The sequence below is a fragment of the Pecten maximus genome, chromosome 2, assembly GCF_902652985.1.
Source record: "Pecten maximus chromosome 2, xPecMax1.1, whole genome shotgun sequence".
NCBI classification, from domain to species: Eukaryota; Metazoa; Mollusca; class Bivalvia; order Pectinida; family Pectinidae; genus Pecten; species Pecten maximus.
In genome coordinates this window covers 2,255,738-2,274,271 of record NC_047016.1, presented here as the reverse complement: position 1 = coordinate 2,274,271, position 18,534 = coordinate 2,255,738, and the positions used below count along the sequence as shown (strand labels likewise).

The 18,534-nt window shown below is 34.9% G+C and overlaps 2 protein-coding genes across 4 annotated transcripts in view; both read left to right on the top strand.

The window, feature by feature from the left end:
* The window catches only part of LOC117344780 (RING finger protein 212B-like), a 19,747-nt gene extending 11,893 nt beyond the window's left edge, over positions 1 to 7,854 (top strand). For both annotated transcript variants that reach the window (XM_033907608.1, XM_033907616.1), the window contains 5 exons: positions 5,187 to 5,256; positions 6,354 to 6,426; positions 6,659 to 6,713; positions 7,071 to 7,130; positions 7,542 to 7,854. In XM_033907608.1, the coding sequence (XP_033763499.1) occupies positions 5,187 to 5,256; positions 6,354 to 6,426; positions 6,659 to 6,713; positions 7,071 to 7,125 (253 nt within the window). In that variant the 3' untranslated portion in view covers positions 7,126 to 7,130; positions 7,542 to 7,854. The remainder of the gene's footprint in view (positions 1 to 5,186; positions 5,257 to 6,353; positions 6,427 to 6,658; positions 6,714 to 7,070; positions 7,131 to 7,541) is intronic.
* A 2,934-nt stretch (positions 7,855 to 10,788) lies between these two features.
* LOC117344768 (myogenesis-regulating glycosidase-like) lies at positions 10,789 to 15,116 on the top strand. 2 transcript variants are annotated; one of them, XR_004536238.1, is made up of 4 exons: positions 10,789 to 11,133; positions 11,681 to 13,139; positions 13,603 to 14,192; positions 14,263 to 15,116. XR_004536238.1 is itself a non-coding variant. In XM_033907596.1 (3 exons), the coding sequence occupies exons 1-3, from the start codon at positions 10,810 to 10,812 to the stop codon at positions 13,866 to 13,868; spliced, it is 2,049 nt and encodes a 682-aa protein (XP_033763487.1). In that variant the 5' UTR covers positions 10,789 to 10,809; the 3' UTR covers positions 13,869 to 15,116. The 2 variants fall into 2 exon arrangements, 1 of the variants encoding a protein (XP_033763487.1); XM_033907596.1 differs by having other exon boundaries at positions 13,603 to 15,116.
* The last annotated feature ends 3,418 nt before the right edge of the window (positions 15,117 to 18,534 follow it).

Here is an 18,534-nt window from a genome sequence, read left to right as displayed (position 1 = left end):
TCTGAGGGTGTTAGTTTGTCATCAGAGTGAGAGTCTGAGGGTGTTAGTTTGTCATCGGGGTGAGAGTCTGAGGGTGTTAGTTTGTCACCAGGGTGAGAGTCTGAGGGTGTTAGTTTGTCATCGGGGTGAGAGTCTGAGAGTGTTAGTTTGTCATCAGAGTTAGAGTCTGAGGATGTTGGTAATGGTTTATCATTTGGTCTTCGATCCCGTCCACGACCAGCAGACTTCTTAGGGATGATGTCAGTGCGGTTTTAATTTTAATTGGCGAGAGGCAGTACCATAGACTAAGTCACGTGATCGTCGGCGATAGTGCTGCCGCACGTTATTTATAAGTTAGACTATCGTTGGACATAAGTTGTGAACACTGGCAACACGCTAGGCATTCGTTACCCATAGGTTTACAATACGTGTTTGGAACGATAGACAATTTCTCTAAATGTAACGATTTTATTTACGTCACGGATTAGTCATCAAGAACGTGTAGCAAGTTCAGCAGAAAATGTTGTGAATTTGTTACAAAAAGTGTTGCATTTTGGTAACGGACTGGTCCCCTATTATGGGAATACTATGGAAATTCCTTCTGCGGTCAGAATTGAGTTGACTTTTGGACATGACAAAGTGACACAACTTTTTATTGAATCTTCATGACAGTTATTGGAACGCAAAGAGTAACATGATAAGCAAAGTCATGTCGTTATATTGCCATTGCTACCTGTTGTCCCCAGCTGTGACCGAGTTTTGAGGGATGTAATTAACCAACTGCGGAGATAAACACAATACGGTATCTGCTATATACAAATGTAGCAGATGCTGTCTTAACATTGTTTTGACTTTTCACTATGCTATCTATTGATATAAATTCTAAATTCAGCAAATACGTCTTATAAACCAGAATGGATGTGTTGCCGTTGTATTTTCAATTGGAGATACATGTGTCTTCCTTTTTTTGACGATCATGAGTGGCTAATAACATCCTACCTGAACCAATCCACGCTAGGTTCTGTATTCCCTAACCAAAATTCACCAACTTGGAACCATTCCACGCTAGGTTCTGTATTCCCTAACCAAAATTCACCAACTTGAACCAATCCACGCTAGGTTCTGTATTCCCTAACCAAAATTCACCAACTTGGAACCAATCCACGCTAGGTTCTGTATTCCCTAACCAAAATTCACCAACTTGAACCAATCCACGCTAGGTTCTGTATTCCCTAACCAAAATTCACCAACTTGGAACCAATCCACGCTAGGTCCTGTATTCCCTAACCAAAATTCACCAACTTGGAACCAATCCACGCTAGGTTCTGTATTCCCTAACCAAAATTCACCAACTTGGAACCAATCCACGCTAGGTTCTGTATTCCCTAACCAAAATTCACCAACTTGGATCCAATCCACGCTAGGTTCTGTATTCCCTAACCAAAATTCACCAACTTGGAACCAATCCACGCTAGGATCTGTATTCCGTAACCAAAATTCACCAACTTGGAACCAAACCACGCTAGGTTCTGTATTCCCTAACCAAAATTCACCGACTTGGAACCAATCCACGCTAGGTTCTGTATTCCCTTACCAAAATTCACCAACTTGGAACCAATCCACGCTAGGTTCTGTATTCCCTAACCAAAATTCACCAACTTGGAACCAATCCACTCTAGGTTCTGTATTCCCCAACCAAAATCCACCAACTTGGAACCAAACCACGCTAGGTTCTGTATTCCCTAACCAAAATTCACCAACTTGGAACCAATCCACGCTAGGATCTGTATTCCGTAACCAAAATTCACCAACTTGGAACCAAACCACGCTAGGTTCTGTATTCCCTAACCAAAATTCACCAACTTGGAACCAATCCACGCTAGGTTATGTATTCCCTAACCAAAATTCACCAACTTGGAACCAATCTACGCTAGGTTCTGTATTCCCTAACCAAAATTCACCGACTTGGAACCAATCCACGCTAGGATCTGTATTCCGTAACCAAAATTCACCAACTTGGAACCAAACCACGCTAGGTTCTGTATTCCCTAACCAAAATTCACCGACTTGGAACCAATCCACGCTAGGTTCTGTATTCCCTAACCAAAATTCACCAACTTGGAACCAATCCACGCTAGGTTCTGTATTCCCTAACCAAAATTCACCAACTTGGAACCAATCCACGCTAGGTTATGTATTCCCTAACCAAAATTCACCAACTTGGAACCAATCTACGCTAGGTTCTGTATTCCCTAACCAAAATTCACCGACTTGGAACCAATCCACGCTAGGTTCTGTATTCCCTAACCAAAATTCACCAACTTGGAACCAATCCACGCTAGGTTCTGTATTCCCTAACCAAAATTCACCAATTTGGAACCAATCCACTCTAGGTTCTGTATTCCCTAACCAAAATTCACCAACTTGGAACCAATCCACGCTAGGTTCTGTATTCCCTAACCAAAATTCACCAACTTGGAACCAATCCACGCTAGGATCTGTATTCCCTAACCAAAATTCACCAACTTAGAACCAATCCACGCTAGGTTCTGTATTCCCTAACCAAAATTCACCAACTTGGAACCAATCCACGCTAGGTTCTGTATTCCCCAACCAAAATCCACCAACTTGGAACCAATCCGTAACTTGCTACAATTTTTGGACGACCAATCTGTAGTGTGAACAAAACTGTTTATGTTAATATTATAGGGCTTTGAGCGTATAAAATATCATTGCGGAGTCGTTCAAACAATGAAGATAAACATTAGGCTATGTTGATCATTCAATATGAGTAAAACCTCGCGCCGAGAGGATGAGTTTAACAGATGGCCTATCATTGCGAAGGATTCACAGTTGTTCCTGAGCTAATCATCATTAAATGCAGTAATATAAATTTTAGCTCTTTCTGACTTAGACTTTGTGCTTACCTCGGTCAGAGTGTACTTGTAAATAAGTGATTTTGTAGTTTAAAGTGCACACACCCATTTTTTGGGATCACATTGGCCCTCCATCTGTAAAAGACTATTCCCTAATTGTTACACGACAGTGATATTGTAAGTCAATGTTATACTCTATTTGTGATTTGCTAACTGTCTAAGGCGAGAGATACAAAATTACAGGTTGCCTTACACATTTACCTAGAAATCCGGCTCCAGCTCACTGACAATTTGTATTGCTGTATGAATTAAAACAATGCGCGTCAAGCCGCGGTTTATATTTTTGTAAGAATTTCATGGCTTATTTTCGAGACAGGCTTAATTGAATTCGACGTTGATGATGTACGTCTTCTGAAATGCAACATACATGTATACATACTATTTATGGGGGTTGCATTCCTAACTTTGTAAATGCCAGAAATACTGCAACATCCGAAGTTCAACAATATGCATGTTTAATAATCGCTCTCACAAGCGGTATACATGTGCTTGCAATATATTAACTCGAGCAAGTCTAATATGTGCTGGTCATGAACAGCAAGAGATAGTCGATCGCGGGACCCCTAGCATGATAAGGAACGAATACCTAATCTGCTGTATAAGAAATACAAATACGAAGATAGACCAGTTATGGAAACCACGACATTAAATTATCACAAACTTAAAAAAACCAATTGATCAAAACGTATCCATTGCGTCAGTATTGAATGAATCTGACTTATCATCTTTTGCATACTTACAATGTATGTGTGTGGGTTACACCATGCATATAGCATTTATATCCTCTATATTATTAAATATAAACTAAAGCCGAAATTGCCGTATGTTTACATAATACTGTTGAAGGGTAGATACTGGTTCAGCACAAAATGGTGTCATTCTTTTCGAGACTACATTTCTGTTGACTATATTCGGTTGAAGACCATCATACCTTAGCTGATCATCCGTAATGCTAAAGTGTAATTATTCTACTTCGTAAAACTTCAAATATCAATTTCGTGAATATAGACTTGTACCCAGATAAGGTGGCGCAGACCTTGTTATGATATAAAACAGCATCACTGACAATGTGATCACAACCTCGTAATTCATAAGGTATCAACCAGACCTATGACTTAGTGGAACTTTCTCTACAAGGACTCCATGGGTTATATTCCATAGCCTGTGGTTATAATTATCTGTACTACGTACACCAAGAAAATATTGAGATGACCCCCAAATATAGCTCACAACCACAGCCAGCTCACTCTCTTATTCGACAGGTATTCAAAATGTCTATGGTGAAATTTCGGATCTCCCAAAAGTGTAATCTTTGGAAGTTGAAACTTGATTCTTCTAACTTTTCCATTTTACCTATACATTGTATTTATCTAATCACGTTTACAAACACCTGTTGGTGATAGAGCTCTCTTATGAATAGATAATTGATCAAATTGGTACATAATGTAAAAGAAAATAGATCATTGTTAATAAAGTGATATAGCGCGCTGCCTTGAAAACTATGTTACTGACAGAGAATAATGTTAAAGTTGAGCTAATGATAAGTAGCAATGAATAAAATATTAATTATCAAAATTGCCCGAATTGCCTTTTACTGGTTTTGATTTAGACTTTTAAGCCTGCGTTTTACTGCCTGTGGAAAATATAATTGTTCATTGGCCAATTCAGTCATTGTGACCTTCAAAGGTACTTTATAATACTTATACTCCGACATGTGTAAACAGTAAGAACATGTTTAGTATAACGTGGTCAATGCTCTGGCGTAATAACAATCACAGCGAAATCATGAAAATGGGGCAGATTTCCTTAATCTTTCTCATCACACATCAAAGAGACAATCGTCCATATACCTGAACAAGGTTATATACTGGTTATTCACAGTAGAGAGTTTCAGCTCTTCAAAAATGATTTTGAAAAAAGTAACAAAAAGGATTTGGTAAACATGAAAGTCAATGTGGCTGCTCTGACATTCAATGGTCCAGGTCGTTTTTGTGATATCAAAAGCGCTAATTAGCTGTATCTCTTACGTTTTTATTTAAATATCCATTCTAACGATACAATGTGGTCTGTAATGGCTAAAACCAGAGATCTCCTAATTCGTTATTTAAGTTGTTAAAATTGTTATATTAACTACGATAACGAAGCCCTACTGAGAGACGTTTTAGGACCCGGTAAGGAACGAAAGAGACAGGGTCATAGTGAAATACGCCAATGATGTATCGCATGTCTTTGGATGTACTGTATGATTTTTTTTCCCTTTTCCATTGGCAGAAGTCAGTCACAGAACCAGAACTCTCAGACTGGATCCCATGCCTCCTTCATAGCACTCCCTAGGAATGTAGTAAGTCTATAACTATCACATACAATGTATTGTTCCCTCTCCCTAGGGCTCTAGTAAGTCTATAACTATCACCTACAATGTCTTGTTCCCTCTCCCTAGGGCTCTAGTAAGTCTATAACTATCACCTACAATATCTTGTTCCCTCTCCCTAGGAATGTAGTAAGTCTATAACTATCACCTACAATGTATTGTTCCCTCTCCCTAGGGCTCTAGTAAGTCTATAACTATCACCTACAATGTCTTGTTCCCTCTCCCTAGGGCTCTAGTAAGTCTATAACTATCACCTACAATGTCTTGTTCCCTATCCCTAGGGCTCTAGTAAGTCTATAACTATCACCTACAATGTCTTGTTCCCTCTCCCTAGGAATGTAGTAAGTCTATAACTATCCCCTACAATGTCTTGTTCCCTCTCCCTAGGACTCTAGTAAGTCTATAACTATCCCCTACAATGTCCTGTTCCCTCTCCCTAGGGCTCTAGTAAGTCTATAACTATCACCTACAATGTCTTGTTCTCTCTCCCCAGGGCTCTAGTAAGTCTATAACTATCACCTACAATGTCTTGTTCTCTCTCCCCAGGGCTCTAGTTAGTCTATAACTATCACCTACAATGTCTTGTTCCCTCTCCCTAGGGCTCTAGTAAGTCTATAACTATCACCTACAATGTCTTGTTCCCTCTCCCTAGGGCTTTAGTAAGTCTATAACTATCACCTACAATGTCTTGTTCCCTCTCCCTAGGGCTCTAGTAAGTCTATAACTATCACCTACAATGTCTTGTTCCCTCTCCCTAGGGCTCTAGTAAGTCTATAACTATCACCTACAATGTCTTGTTCCCTCTCCCTAGGGCTCTAGTAAGTCTATAACTATCACCTACAATGTCTTGTTCCCTCTCCCTAGGGCTCTAGTAAGTCTATAACTATCACCTACAATGTCTTGTTGCTGTGTTATGATTAAATCTTTGTTTTGGAGTTAATTTTATAAAACATATTTTGTCTAGAGCGTCTTTAATTAAAGGTATTGTATTGATGTAGTGGTTGCAGCATTCTTTTATTTCAATCTGATACTTGAGTATATATTACGTAAAAACGTTATATTTACAGAATGCTTATACAACTTTGGGATCCACTGTTGGAAGAGTGTCCGTGCGAACTCCTCCCTCAGGGGGGCGTATAGGTAAGTGGGTTTTTTCAGCATTGAGTGTTTCGGGGTCCTTATCATTGGTGAGTGTAAAACATATCCTACTCATGAATATGTGAATATGTGAACAAACATATTAAGTCTTTTTGGTTGATATCCACAATACATGTACTACCACCTCGGATTTCGCGATTCGTATTTCCTCCCACAGTAAATGCGTGCCGATGTATGTTGAATATTTTAAGGGTATACCCTTATTTTGTTGTAGGAACAGTTGGCAACACACCATCACCTAGGGGTTATACAGTGCCTGTAACACCAAAGTAAGGAAATTATCTTTGTTTATGCAAAATAATGATCTGGGTGTCTAAACTTCCTCGAGAACAAGATAATCATTATTCTTTAATAAAATAAAATATTGATCATCTAAATATTGAACATGTAAACCTTTTTATAGACAATTCTTCTTTTCATTAGAATAGAATATGGAGTTTCTGAAACTAGATAGATAATCATCTTAGGAACTTGATTACTTTATACATCCATGATAAGTATAACATACTGATGATTTAGTCGATTTAAATTGAAGATTCCTATTTGTCGTCGCTTTATGAATAACATAAAAGGTACAACTGATATACTGGTGAATGTCACGTAAGGTGTTTAATGTGTCATTTCAGGTCCGTCCCTCATCCCATTGCTTTTGGGAGTCTGCTGACTCCATCTCCTATGTAAACACGGTAAGCATGATACACTTCTAACCATACATTTGTCAGACTCACTCAGTCCATGATTGTTCTTATACACTTGTTGGACCAGGACGTCCATCTAAGATTGTTCTTATACACTTGTTGGACCAGGACGTCCATCTAAGATTGTTGTACACTTGTTGGGCCAGGACGTCCATCTAAGATTGTTCTTATACACTTGTTGGGCCAGGACGTCCATCTAAGATTGTTCTTATACACTTGTTGGACCAGGACGTCCATCTAACATTGTTCTTATACACTTGTTGGACAAGACTTCTATCTAAGATTGTTTTTGCACACTTGTTAAACTGTTCGTGGCGTATCAAATTTGTCAGAGGAGATTGTCCTTCAAGACCTACAAGACAATTTTCATGTAATATTAAATGACGTTTCATTTTTCAGGGATGTCTATTCTTGAATTAAAACAGAAACACTTAGACACATCGCTGTTTGACATCCTGCCGACGTTAAGAAATTGAAATCTCCCAGGTATTCAACAGTTTGCAGCTAAAACGGCTTGTCAGTGAAACTAGACATGGCTGAAAATGTTTACATTAGAAATTACCTGAAACTTTTCTGTGAACTCATTTTCGCCGATGAACTTAAAGCTTAATTTTGTGGTAACTGGAGCTGCTTTGTCGTGAAACTGAAAAGTCTAACTTTGTGAAATGTTTGTCCATGAGACTGGAAAGTTTAACTTTGTGAAATGCTTGTCAATCAAAAACTGGAAAGGTATGTAAAGCATTTGTCCATGAAAATAGAAAGTTTAACTTCGTGAAGCATTTGTCCATAAAACTTGAAAATCAAACTTCGTAAATGTTTTTTCGAAGGAACTGGAGAGTTAAACCTTGTGAAATGTTTGTCAATGAGGCTGTTTTTGTGATATAACTTGAAAACATCACTGAACCATGTATATATTTTAGTAAAGCATGCAGACATTTGATCAGGATGACCGTTTTGGCATTAGGAATCACTGAGTGTGAGAATTGTTAGGGTTGTTAAATTATTTCGGTTTTAAAGGTAGGAGTGAATTGTTTTCAAAAGTTTATTCTTCAGATCGTGAACAGATCACTGCTGTAAATTATGTTGAAATTAAAGATATGTTACAGGTTCTTTATCTTCTGTACTTTGTTCATGGTATGCAAGTCGGTGTTTGTTGTTCTTCACGACTGAAGAGAAACTATATGAATACTAATATGAAATATTACTAAAGTGAAAAAAAAGTGGCGTGAATCTCGCCAGGGACGTTCATACATTTGTATAAATCAGTTTTTGATTCGATCACATGCTATAAGACCATTGGCCCGTTGTAAGTTGATAGAAAAGGTTTTGTAAATGCAAAGCTAAGGGTATTTATGTAATGAACACAGATTTTGTTTGTACTCAAGAACACAGTTCAAAAGTTGTTGAGTAGCAATACATTCCAAAATTGAAATTCCCAACTTCAATATTACACCAAGTCAGAATACTTAAAATCACCAATGTAGCACTCCTTTAAATAAAACGGTGCCTGGAAATAAAAACAAAGGAAACTTTAACCTGCAAATTTTACCATAACATTCCTAATCACTTATATGAGTCCTCAAATATATACGCTAGAGCATTGAAGAACTGCTTCCTGTTTTGTTTTGTTTCTAATATTAGGCCTTTGTAAAAACTTTAACCTACGTGTATATTGTGGCAGCGGGCGGACGGAATCGGGGAAAATATATACATAATTATACAGTTTGATACAAATACACTATAGAAACCTTAAGGAATATCCTGAGATATCGTACCTAACTATAGTACAATTATACACAATACGTTTGTGTTGCTTAACTGAATGAAATTAATTTTTTTGTGTATTAAATAGAAATACAGATATATTTTAGGACTTCATATGACAGCTCCTGTTTGATAGTTCTCTGTGTATAATTTAAAGATCTCTGATGAAAAGTCAATTTTTTCTCATGACAAACTTTTTAAATGTTATACCTCATTTTAAAGTGGAGAATACAGAGATATAAAAAAGAAAATCATATGTCGGTGTGGTTGTTTTTATCTATGGTAGATCAAAGGTTAAAATTTGACATGGTATTTGATTTTATGTGAATTCTGCTGTTTTGACCATTATTCACAACAAATCAAATTTGGAATATATTAAAAGTGTGTTATCGAGTATATATAAATAATTTAGAAGTTAGAATGACCTAGCCAATTATTTCTAATCAGAATAACAATTTATGTAACCCATACGCCTAAAGTTTTAAGTATTAAATACCCAATTTTTCACCATTTTTGCTAGATTTAAACCTTGATATAAAAAGTTCTGCTGATTAACTTTTTAAGATATTTTTATCAAATTGGAAAAAAGTAACTCTTTCTGAAACATATATAAAAATGAAAAAAAAAATGCCTATTTTCCCACTTTGTTGTGTATTATTTTCAATGTGTTGAACATTGCAAACTTTTAAAGCAAAAATGAATTAGAAACATTCAAAATTGCCAAAGCAATAATGGTTTAAGTGAAAACAGTAAAGTCTAAAAATGTGAAATTTTAGCCATGCACAAAATACAAGAAAAATACATTTTCAAAATAGCCGCCAACTGCAGTGGTCGTTTTTTTTTTTTAAAGTTCTTTTAAAAACTAATCTACAAACATAAGAAGTCTGAAATTTTGGCACATTTTTCAAATACAATCTTGCTATAAAATTGTCAATTTTTTGTTACATAGATTATTCCATTAAAGATACTTTTTATGCAAGATCGAAACGGACTTCAACGTGACTGAAACCTCAGAAGAGCAGATCCTTAATTGAGTTTTGGAACTCTAGATAGATATATATATATTTAAATAGTTACCTCGATTTCAAATAAGGAAGCCGACACACGCGACAGTTTAGACAAGTCATGGACTAAGATAGTTATATCCATGACCAGGTGCTACAAACTCTTGTTTTTTTTAGCAAAACTGTATTGGTGTTACGCATTCAGTTAATTGTATATTTGTATACCGTGTCTGTAAGAAAACACCTAAATCAATCGAAAAGAAAACTCAAAGGCATGTCAATGAAAACCAGACACTGTTTGGTACCATGGTACAGCATCAGACGACTAACAAATTTCTACCACTTGTCACTGCATGAATCATTTTTGGGGGCGTAGCGGTTTTGGGATGGATCGTCGTATACATATTTTATTTGTGTGTGAAAATACTACAGAAAAAAATAATAACTTGATAAAAAGGTAATTAAAAATCGAAATATTTTACTTTTTCAAAAGGTATTTTCTTCAAAAAAAAACAGTGATCGAGAGCTATATATTTATCAGTTCAACTGCTACAAAATAACAGTATCACTGAATCATGACTGACTTCTGTTGATGTATAAATAATATCCACCTGTGGAAAATACTAGCAAATGAGTTGTTATATATAAATATATATTCAACGAGTTGGTTATTAATATGAAACAATTTGATATTGCCGCAGGTTGAAGTTTTGATTAACAACGAGTTGATTAATGACATATTATATTGAATGGTTTATTAATGGAAACTACATGGCAAAACATTTAGCTCTACCCAATAATGGAAAGCGTCCGTGCGAATTGATCCGGAAATGACGTAGAACAACCCGGAAGCACATGAGGTATGTTGCTCTGTGATGAACTGCGATACAAATTTTACTATGAGACAACTTCGTGGTAGAACGCTGAGATATTTGAAGGTAGCATGTTTTCTTCTGTTCATGGTGTTCATCATCTGGTACACAGTGAGCGCCCTGAAGAAAAAAGTCACGCCATTATACGCCAGTGGAGTGGTGGAACAGAGAATTGGCGACCTCCAGTATGATTTTTCCACGGGAATGTTCGTGTACAACAGTGGTAGAAGTACATACCTACAGGGTATCGTCTCCGAGACTCTCAGGTCGACCTTTACAGTAGCATGTAAATCAGAACAGAACAAAGCCACGAGCATGTGTCTCCACTGGCTTAGATACGCCAAACTAGAGGTAACATTGTGCGGTTAAAGACTAAAATATGATTTGTTAAACTGTTGGTTGAGTTGTCATGGTATTGAGCCATTTATTAGACAAAATCTATACTGTTATGGGGAGGATCATAATCTCGTTCATGTTACGTAATTATCTTACGATAATGCATACTTATCTATAACGGATCAAAATGTTCATCCAAAATCGTGATATTAACAGTAAATTATCTCCCTTTAATGATAGAGATCTAGCTATATAGACAACCAGTAGCTATCAGAGAAATCCACTTCAGGTACATTGTATGTCTAATACTTCAGCAAAAACATTTATACATATATATGTAGCAGAACTGGACTGGGTCGATTGTCGGTGACCAGGTAGCTCAATTGCTAGAGCATCCGGCTTGTGTTCGGAGGTCCCAGGATCGAACCCCAGTCTGGCCATGTGTTTTTCCTCTTCTATTACAAGTATATGCAGATGTATGTGTTACAGCTGAAATCAGACATATACAGTATAATGTAGTTATATAATTAATTCATATTTATTCTGTGTGTCTTTATTTCAGATTTTGAAAACAGACAACTGTCATCATGTGAAGTGGACTCCAACCAGCCGTGACTTTATTCCACATGATTGCTTTTCTCTACGGAGTGCCCATTGGTATGGGGGTGCAGAGCTTTACGACCAAACATGGCCCCTTGAAACTGCTGATGTACCTAAACAGCCCTATCTCTCAAATGACATTTTGTTTCGATCAAACACAGAGAAAAATGGAGGCAGAAACATGTTTGGAAATGTTGTTGATAGATTTTGGATAAATTCCAATGGTGTTGGGATTGTAGTAAACAGTGAAGTACCCCTATTTGTGAGCATAAATGAAAGTAAAAGTAACTTACTCTGTTTTAGTGCAGATTATACAAACTCACCGTATCCAAACCCAGACAGTAAAACGCCTGTACTGGAGTACAGTGTGTGTAAGGAGGACAGCATTAGTAAGATACACAAGCTGCTACAGAAGAAGTATTTCCACGTGCCGTTAGGTCTACCAGACAAAAGTTTAATGCAAGGTATTGTATGGTCTACCTGGGGTAGATTCAAGCCTAATCTGACTCAGGCGCTGTTGTTATCACATGCTAAAAATGTCAGTGATAAGATCGCCCCACACAAACTACAAGCCAACTTCATAGAAATAGATGATAAATATTCTACAAGATTTGGGGATTTTAATTTTGATGAATCTGCATTTAGAAACTCGCATCAAATGATTAGTTATTTGAAAGAATACAAATTTGATGTCATTGTTTCTATGACACCATTTGTTAGTGTAGAATCAAAAGCATTTAAAAGTAAAGCAGATTTACTGATTTCTGATGTTGAGGAGCGTAGCCCTTCCCTAATGAGATGGTATAGTGGCCTGATGGGTGTGGTAGATGTAACACGTGAAGACACTGTCACTTGGTATAATGCACAATTAGCCAACATGATCAAAGATTATGGCATAAAGTCATTTAATTTCCATGGATGTGAATCTAATTTTTTACCAAAAATTCATAAAACATCCAGACTTCTTGCAAACCCTGGAACATTTACTACAGAGTTTGTGTCACAGATGAGTTCTACAGCTGGAGGCCTAGTACAAGTGAGTTGTGGTTACAGCAGCCAGCAGTACCCTGTCTACACAAAATCATCACGAAAAGAATCTCATTGGTCCCATAAAAACGGACTACGAAGTGTGATTCCCTCCATTTTGACACTTGGTATCCTTGGCTACCAGTTTGTTGTACCTGACATCGTCGGTGGGACAGCGTATGGGGTAAACGGGTCGTTAGCTATGTCCAAACCTGAACCAGAACTATATATTCGTTGGATGCAGCTTTCAGTGTTTATGCCCGTCATAAAATTTGCCTTCACACCATGGGATTATGACAAAGATATTGTAGATATATTCAACAACTTGATCAAGATACGGAAAGAGAAAGTGATTCCATTACTTCTGAAGGCAATGCGTGAGGCAGAGATGACAGGTAAGTGACAACGATAATGTATATTATTGTATGGTTATATTCATACAGAGTAGTAATTAAATGGATATAATACAGGTATATGTCAGTAACATAGAAATGCAGATCACAGCTGGGTCTCGGTGACATGGGTCTCAGTGACGTGTCTAGGTGACATGATCACGATGCTGCGTCAAATCACCTACTTAATCAGCCACACTGCATCACTCTCTCAAAAATGGCAGCTGAATTGTATCTAGTTAGCAGCTATGGCTAGCATGTTCTTGTTGGCAAATTATCAGTTGATGATACAATTGTAAATAGTGGCTTATTTAGCTTGATTAGTGTTGTAATTAAAATGTCAAAACCTATCTGATTATGAATCAAAGATGTATACTTGTAAAATTGTATATATATGTTTAAATTCAATTTGTTTTCATTGTAAAACTGCTTCATGAATTTGGTAATGCTTGCTTGTTTCGATCAGGTGCCCCAATTATCCGTCCAATCTGGTGGGGCTCTCCAAAGGATGAAAACGCCCTGTTGGTGGACTCTGAGTTTATGGTAGGAGATTCCCTTTTGGTGGCCCCGATATTGAAGAAGGGTGCTAAGGATAGAGACATCTACCTCCCTGAAGGGGACTGGCACGATCAAATTAATGATCAACATGAACAAGGAAAACAGTGGCTCAAGGCACACAAGGTCAAACTCACAGAGGTGGCGTACTTCACTAGGACTCATATTCTGGCATAAATCATATCAAAGCATTGTGTTGCTAGTCAGGCCCAGCTTTTACAAAGTTTTCCTAGATTTGTTCTGAAATTATTTGTCTATGTAGCATTATTAATTTATGCCAAGTGATCATGATGACTGTTACAATATTACGTGTGCATCCCTCTGAGATACTGTATCAAACTGGTTAAACTCTGACCGTAGAACAGTGTAGATAGTGTATGTACACAATAACCACTCTCTTGCATAATAATACAATTAATTTTCCAACGCTGCAACATCTTTAATTCATGAAAATTATCACTGATGAAAAATTAAGGTGTCTACAATGATCAAATACTTAAGGTATGATATAAAGTTTGATTGTCCAAATACTTCAGGTATGATATCAAGTTTGATTGTCAGAATACTTAAGGTATGATATAAAGTTTGATTGTCCAAATACTTCAGAATTTGTTTGAAACAAGACTAGCACATATAAAAAAAAGTATTTGATGTAAAAATCACTTGAATGAATTTGTACTGGTCAGTGTTGAAGAGAGGCTATATTATATCATACATGAATCTTGTCAAATTTGGGAGATAGCTGTAGTAACTTTTGGAAAAGGTGACTAATGTAAAACTGCTTTAAATGTCTGAAAAAAAGGATATGTTATAATAAGTATTCACCACATTTGATATTTGCTCACTATTGAAATATACATCATGTAGTCTTTCCATAATGAACTATATATATATGTGTGTAGATAATTTTCCTGGTGGAATTTGTTTAAGGTTGAAAATATCTTGTAATATGATTTATAGTTATCCTTTTAATGATGCTGAAGTTGTATTTAACATGCTGTATAAATCATGTTGTTTTCTATAACAGGTTGTAGCTATAGGAATTTTTAACATGCCACAGTCATCTATAACATGCTATAGTCATCAACTTGTTACAGTTATATAACATGCTATAGTTATCCTATAGCATGCTATAGTTATCCTATAACATGCTGTAGTTATCCTATAACATGATGTTGTTATCTATAACATGCTGTAGTTATCTATAACATACTGTAGTTATCTATAACATGCTATAGTTATCCTATAACATGCTATAGTTATCTATAACATGCTGTAGTTATCCTATAACATGATGTTGTTATCTATAACATGCTATAGTTATCATATAGCATGCTATAGTTATCCTATAACATGCTGTAGTTATCCTATAACATGATGTTGTTATCTATAACATGCTATAGTTATCCTATAACATACTGTAGTTATCTAACATACTGTAGTTATCTAACATGCTGTAGTTATCTATAACATGCTGTAGTTATCTATAACATACTGTAGTTATCTATACCATACTGTAGTTATCTATACCATACTGTAGTTATCTATAACATGTTGTAGTTATCTATACCATACTGTAGTTATCTATAACATACTGTAGTTATCTATACCATACTGTAGTTATCTATAACATGCTGTAGTTATCTATACCATACTGTAGTTATCTATAACATGTTGTAGTTATCTATAACATGCTGTAGTTATCTATAACATGCTGTAGTTATCTATAACATACTGTAGTTATCTATAACATACTGTAGTTATCTATACCATACTGTAGTTATCTATAACATGCTGTAGTTATCTATACCATACTGTAGTTATCTATAACATACTGTAGTTATCTAACATACTGTAGTTATCTAACATGCTGTAGTTATCTATAACATGCTGTAGTTATCTATAACATACTGTAGTTATCTATAACATGCTGTAGTTATCTATAACATACTGTAGTTATCTATAACATACTGTAGTTATCTATACCATACTGTAGTTATCTATAACATGCTGTAGTTATCTATACCATACTGTAGTTATCTATAACATGTTGTAGTTATCTATAACATGCTGTAGTTATCTATAACATACTGTAGTTATCTATAACATACTGTAGTTATCTATACCATACTGTAGTTATCTATACCATACTGTAGTTATCTATAACATACTGTAGTTATCTATAACATGTTGTAGTTATCTATAACATACTGTAGTTATCTATAACATACTGTAGTTATCTATAACATACTGTAGTTATCTATACCATACTGTAGTTATCTATACCATACTGTAGTTATCTATAACATGTTGTAGTTATCTATAACATGCTGTAGTCATCTATAACATGCTGTAGTTATCTATAACATACTGTAGTTATCTATAACATACTGTAGTTATCTATACCATACTGTAGTTATCTATAACATACTGTAGTTATCTATACCATACTGTAGTTATCTATAACATACTGTAGTTATCTATAACATACTGTAGTTATCTATAACATACTGTAGTTATCTATAACATGCTGTAGTTATCTATAACATGCTATAGTTATCTATAACATACTGTAGTTATCTATAACATACTGTAGTTATCTATAACATGCTGTAGTTATCTATAACATACTGTAGTTATCTATAACATACTGTAGTTATCTATACCATACTGTAGTTATCTATAACATGCTGTAGTTATCTATAACATGCTGTAGTTATCTATAACATACTGTAGTTATCTATAACATACTGTAGTTATCTAACATACTGTAGTTATCTATAACATACTGTAGTTATCTATAACATGCTGTAGTTATCTATAACATACTGTAGTTATCTATAACATGCTGTAGTCATCTATAACATGCTGTAGTTATCTATAACATACTGTAGTTATCTATAACATACTGTAGTTATCTATAACATACTGTAGTTATCTATAACATACTGTAGTTATCTATAACATACTGTAGTTATCTATAACATGCTGTAGTTATCTATAACATGCTGTAGTTATCTATAACATGCTGTAGTTATCTATACCATACTGTAGTTATCTATAACATGTTGTAGTTATCTATAACATGCTGTAGTTATCTATAACATACTGTAGTTATCTATAACATACTGTAGTTATCTATACCATACTGTAGTTATCTATACCATACTGTAGTTATCTATAACATACTGTAGTTATCTATAACATGTTGTAGTTATCTATAACATACTGTAGTTATCTATAACATACTGTAGTTATCTATAACATACTGTAGTTATCTATACCATACTGTAGTTATCTATACCATACTGTAGTTATCTATAACATGTTGTAGTTATCTATAACATGCTGTAGTCATCTATAACATGCTGTAGTTATCTATAACATACTGTAGTTATCTATAACATACTGTAGTTATCTATACCATACTGTAGTTATCTATAACATACTGTAGTTATCTATACCATACTGTAGTTATCTATAACATACTGTAGTTATCTATAACATACTGTAGTTATCTATAACATACTGTAGTTATCTATAACATACTGTAGTTATCTATAACATGCTGTAGTTATCTATAACATGCTATAGTTATCTATAACATACTGTAGTTATCTATAACATACTGTAGTTATCTATAACATGCTGTAGTTATCTATAACATACTGTAGTTATCTATAACATACTGTAGTTATCTATACCATACTGTAGTTATCTATAACATGCTGTAGTTATCTATAACATGCTGTAGTTATCTATAACATACTGTAGTTATCTATAACATACTGTAGTTATCTATAACATACTGTAGTTATCTAACATACTGTAGTTATCTATAACATACTGTAGTTATCTATAACATGCTGTAGTTATCTATAACATACTGTAGTTATCTATAACATGCTGTAGTCATCTATAACATGCTGTAGTTATCTATAACATACTGTAGTTATCTATAACATACTGTAGTTATCTATAACATACTGTAGTTATCTATAACATACTGTAGTTATCTATAACATGCTGTAGTTATCTATAACATGCTGTAGTTATCTATAACATACTGTAGTTATCTATAACATGCTGTAGTCATCTATAACATGCTGTAGTCATCTATAACATGCTGTAGTTATCTATAACATACTGTAGTTATCTATAACATACTGTAGTTATCTATACCATACTGTAGTTATCTATACCATACTGTAGTTATCTATAACATACTGTAGTTATCTATAACATACTGTAGTTATCTATAACATGCTGTAGTTATCTATAACATGCTGTAGTTATCTATAACATGCTGTAGTTATCTATAACATACTGTAGTTATCTATAACATGCTGTAGTTATCTATAACATGCTGTAGTTATCTATAACATACTGTAGTTATCTATAACATACTGTAGTTATCTATAACATGTTACAGTTATTTATAACATGCTGTAGTTATATATACCATGCTGTAGTTATCTATAACATGTTGTAGTTATCTATAACATACTGTAGTTATCTATAACATACTGTAGTTATCTATAACATACTGTAGTTATCTATAACATACTGTAGTTATCTATAACATGCTGTAGTTATCTATAACATGCTGTAGTTATATATACCATGCTGTAGTTATATATAACATGTTGTAGTAATCTATAACATGTTACAGTTATTTATAACATATGTTATAGGTATCCTTTATAAAATGCTGTAGGTATCCTATATAAAATGCTGTAGGTTTCCTATATAAAATGCTGTAGGTATTCTATATAAAATGCTGTAGGTATCCTATATAAAATGCTGTAGGTTTCCTATATAAAATGCTACATATATCCTATAT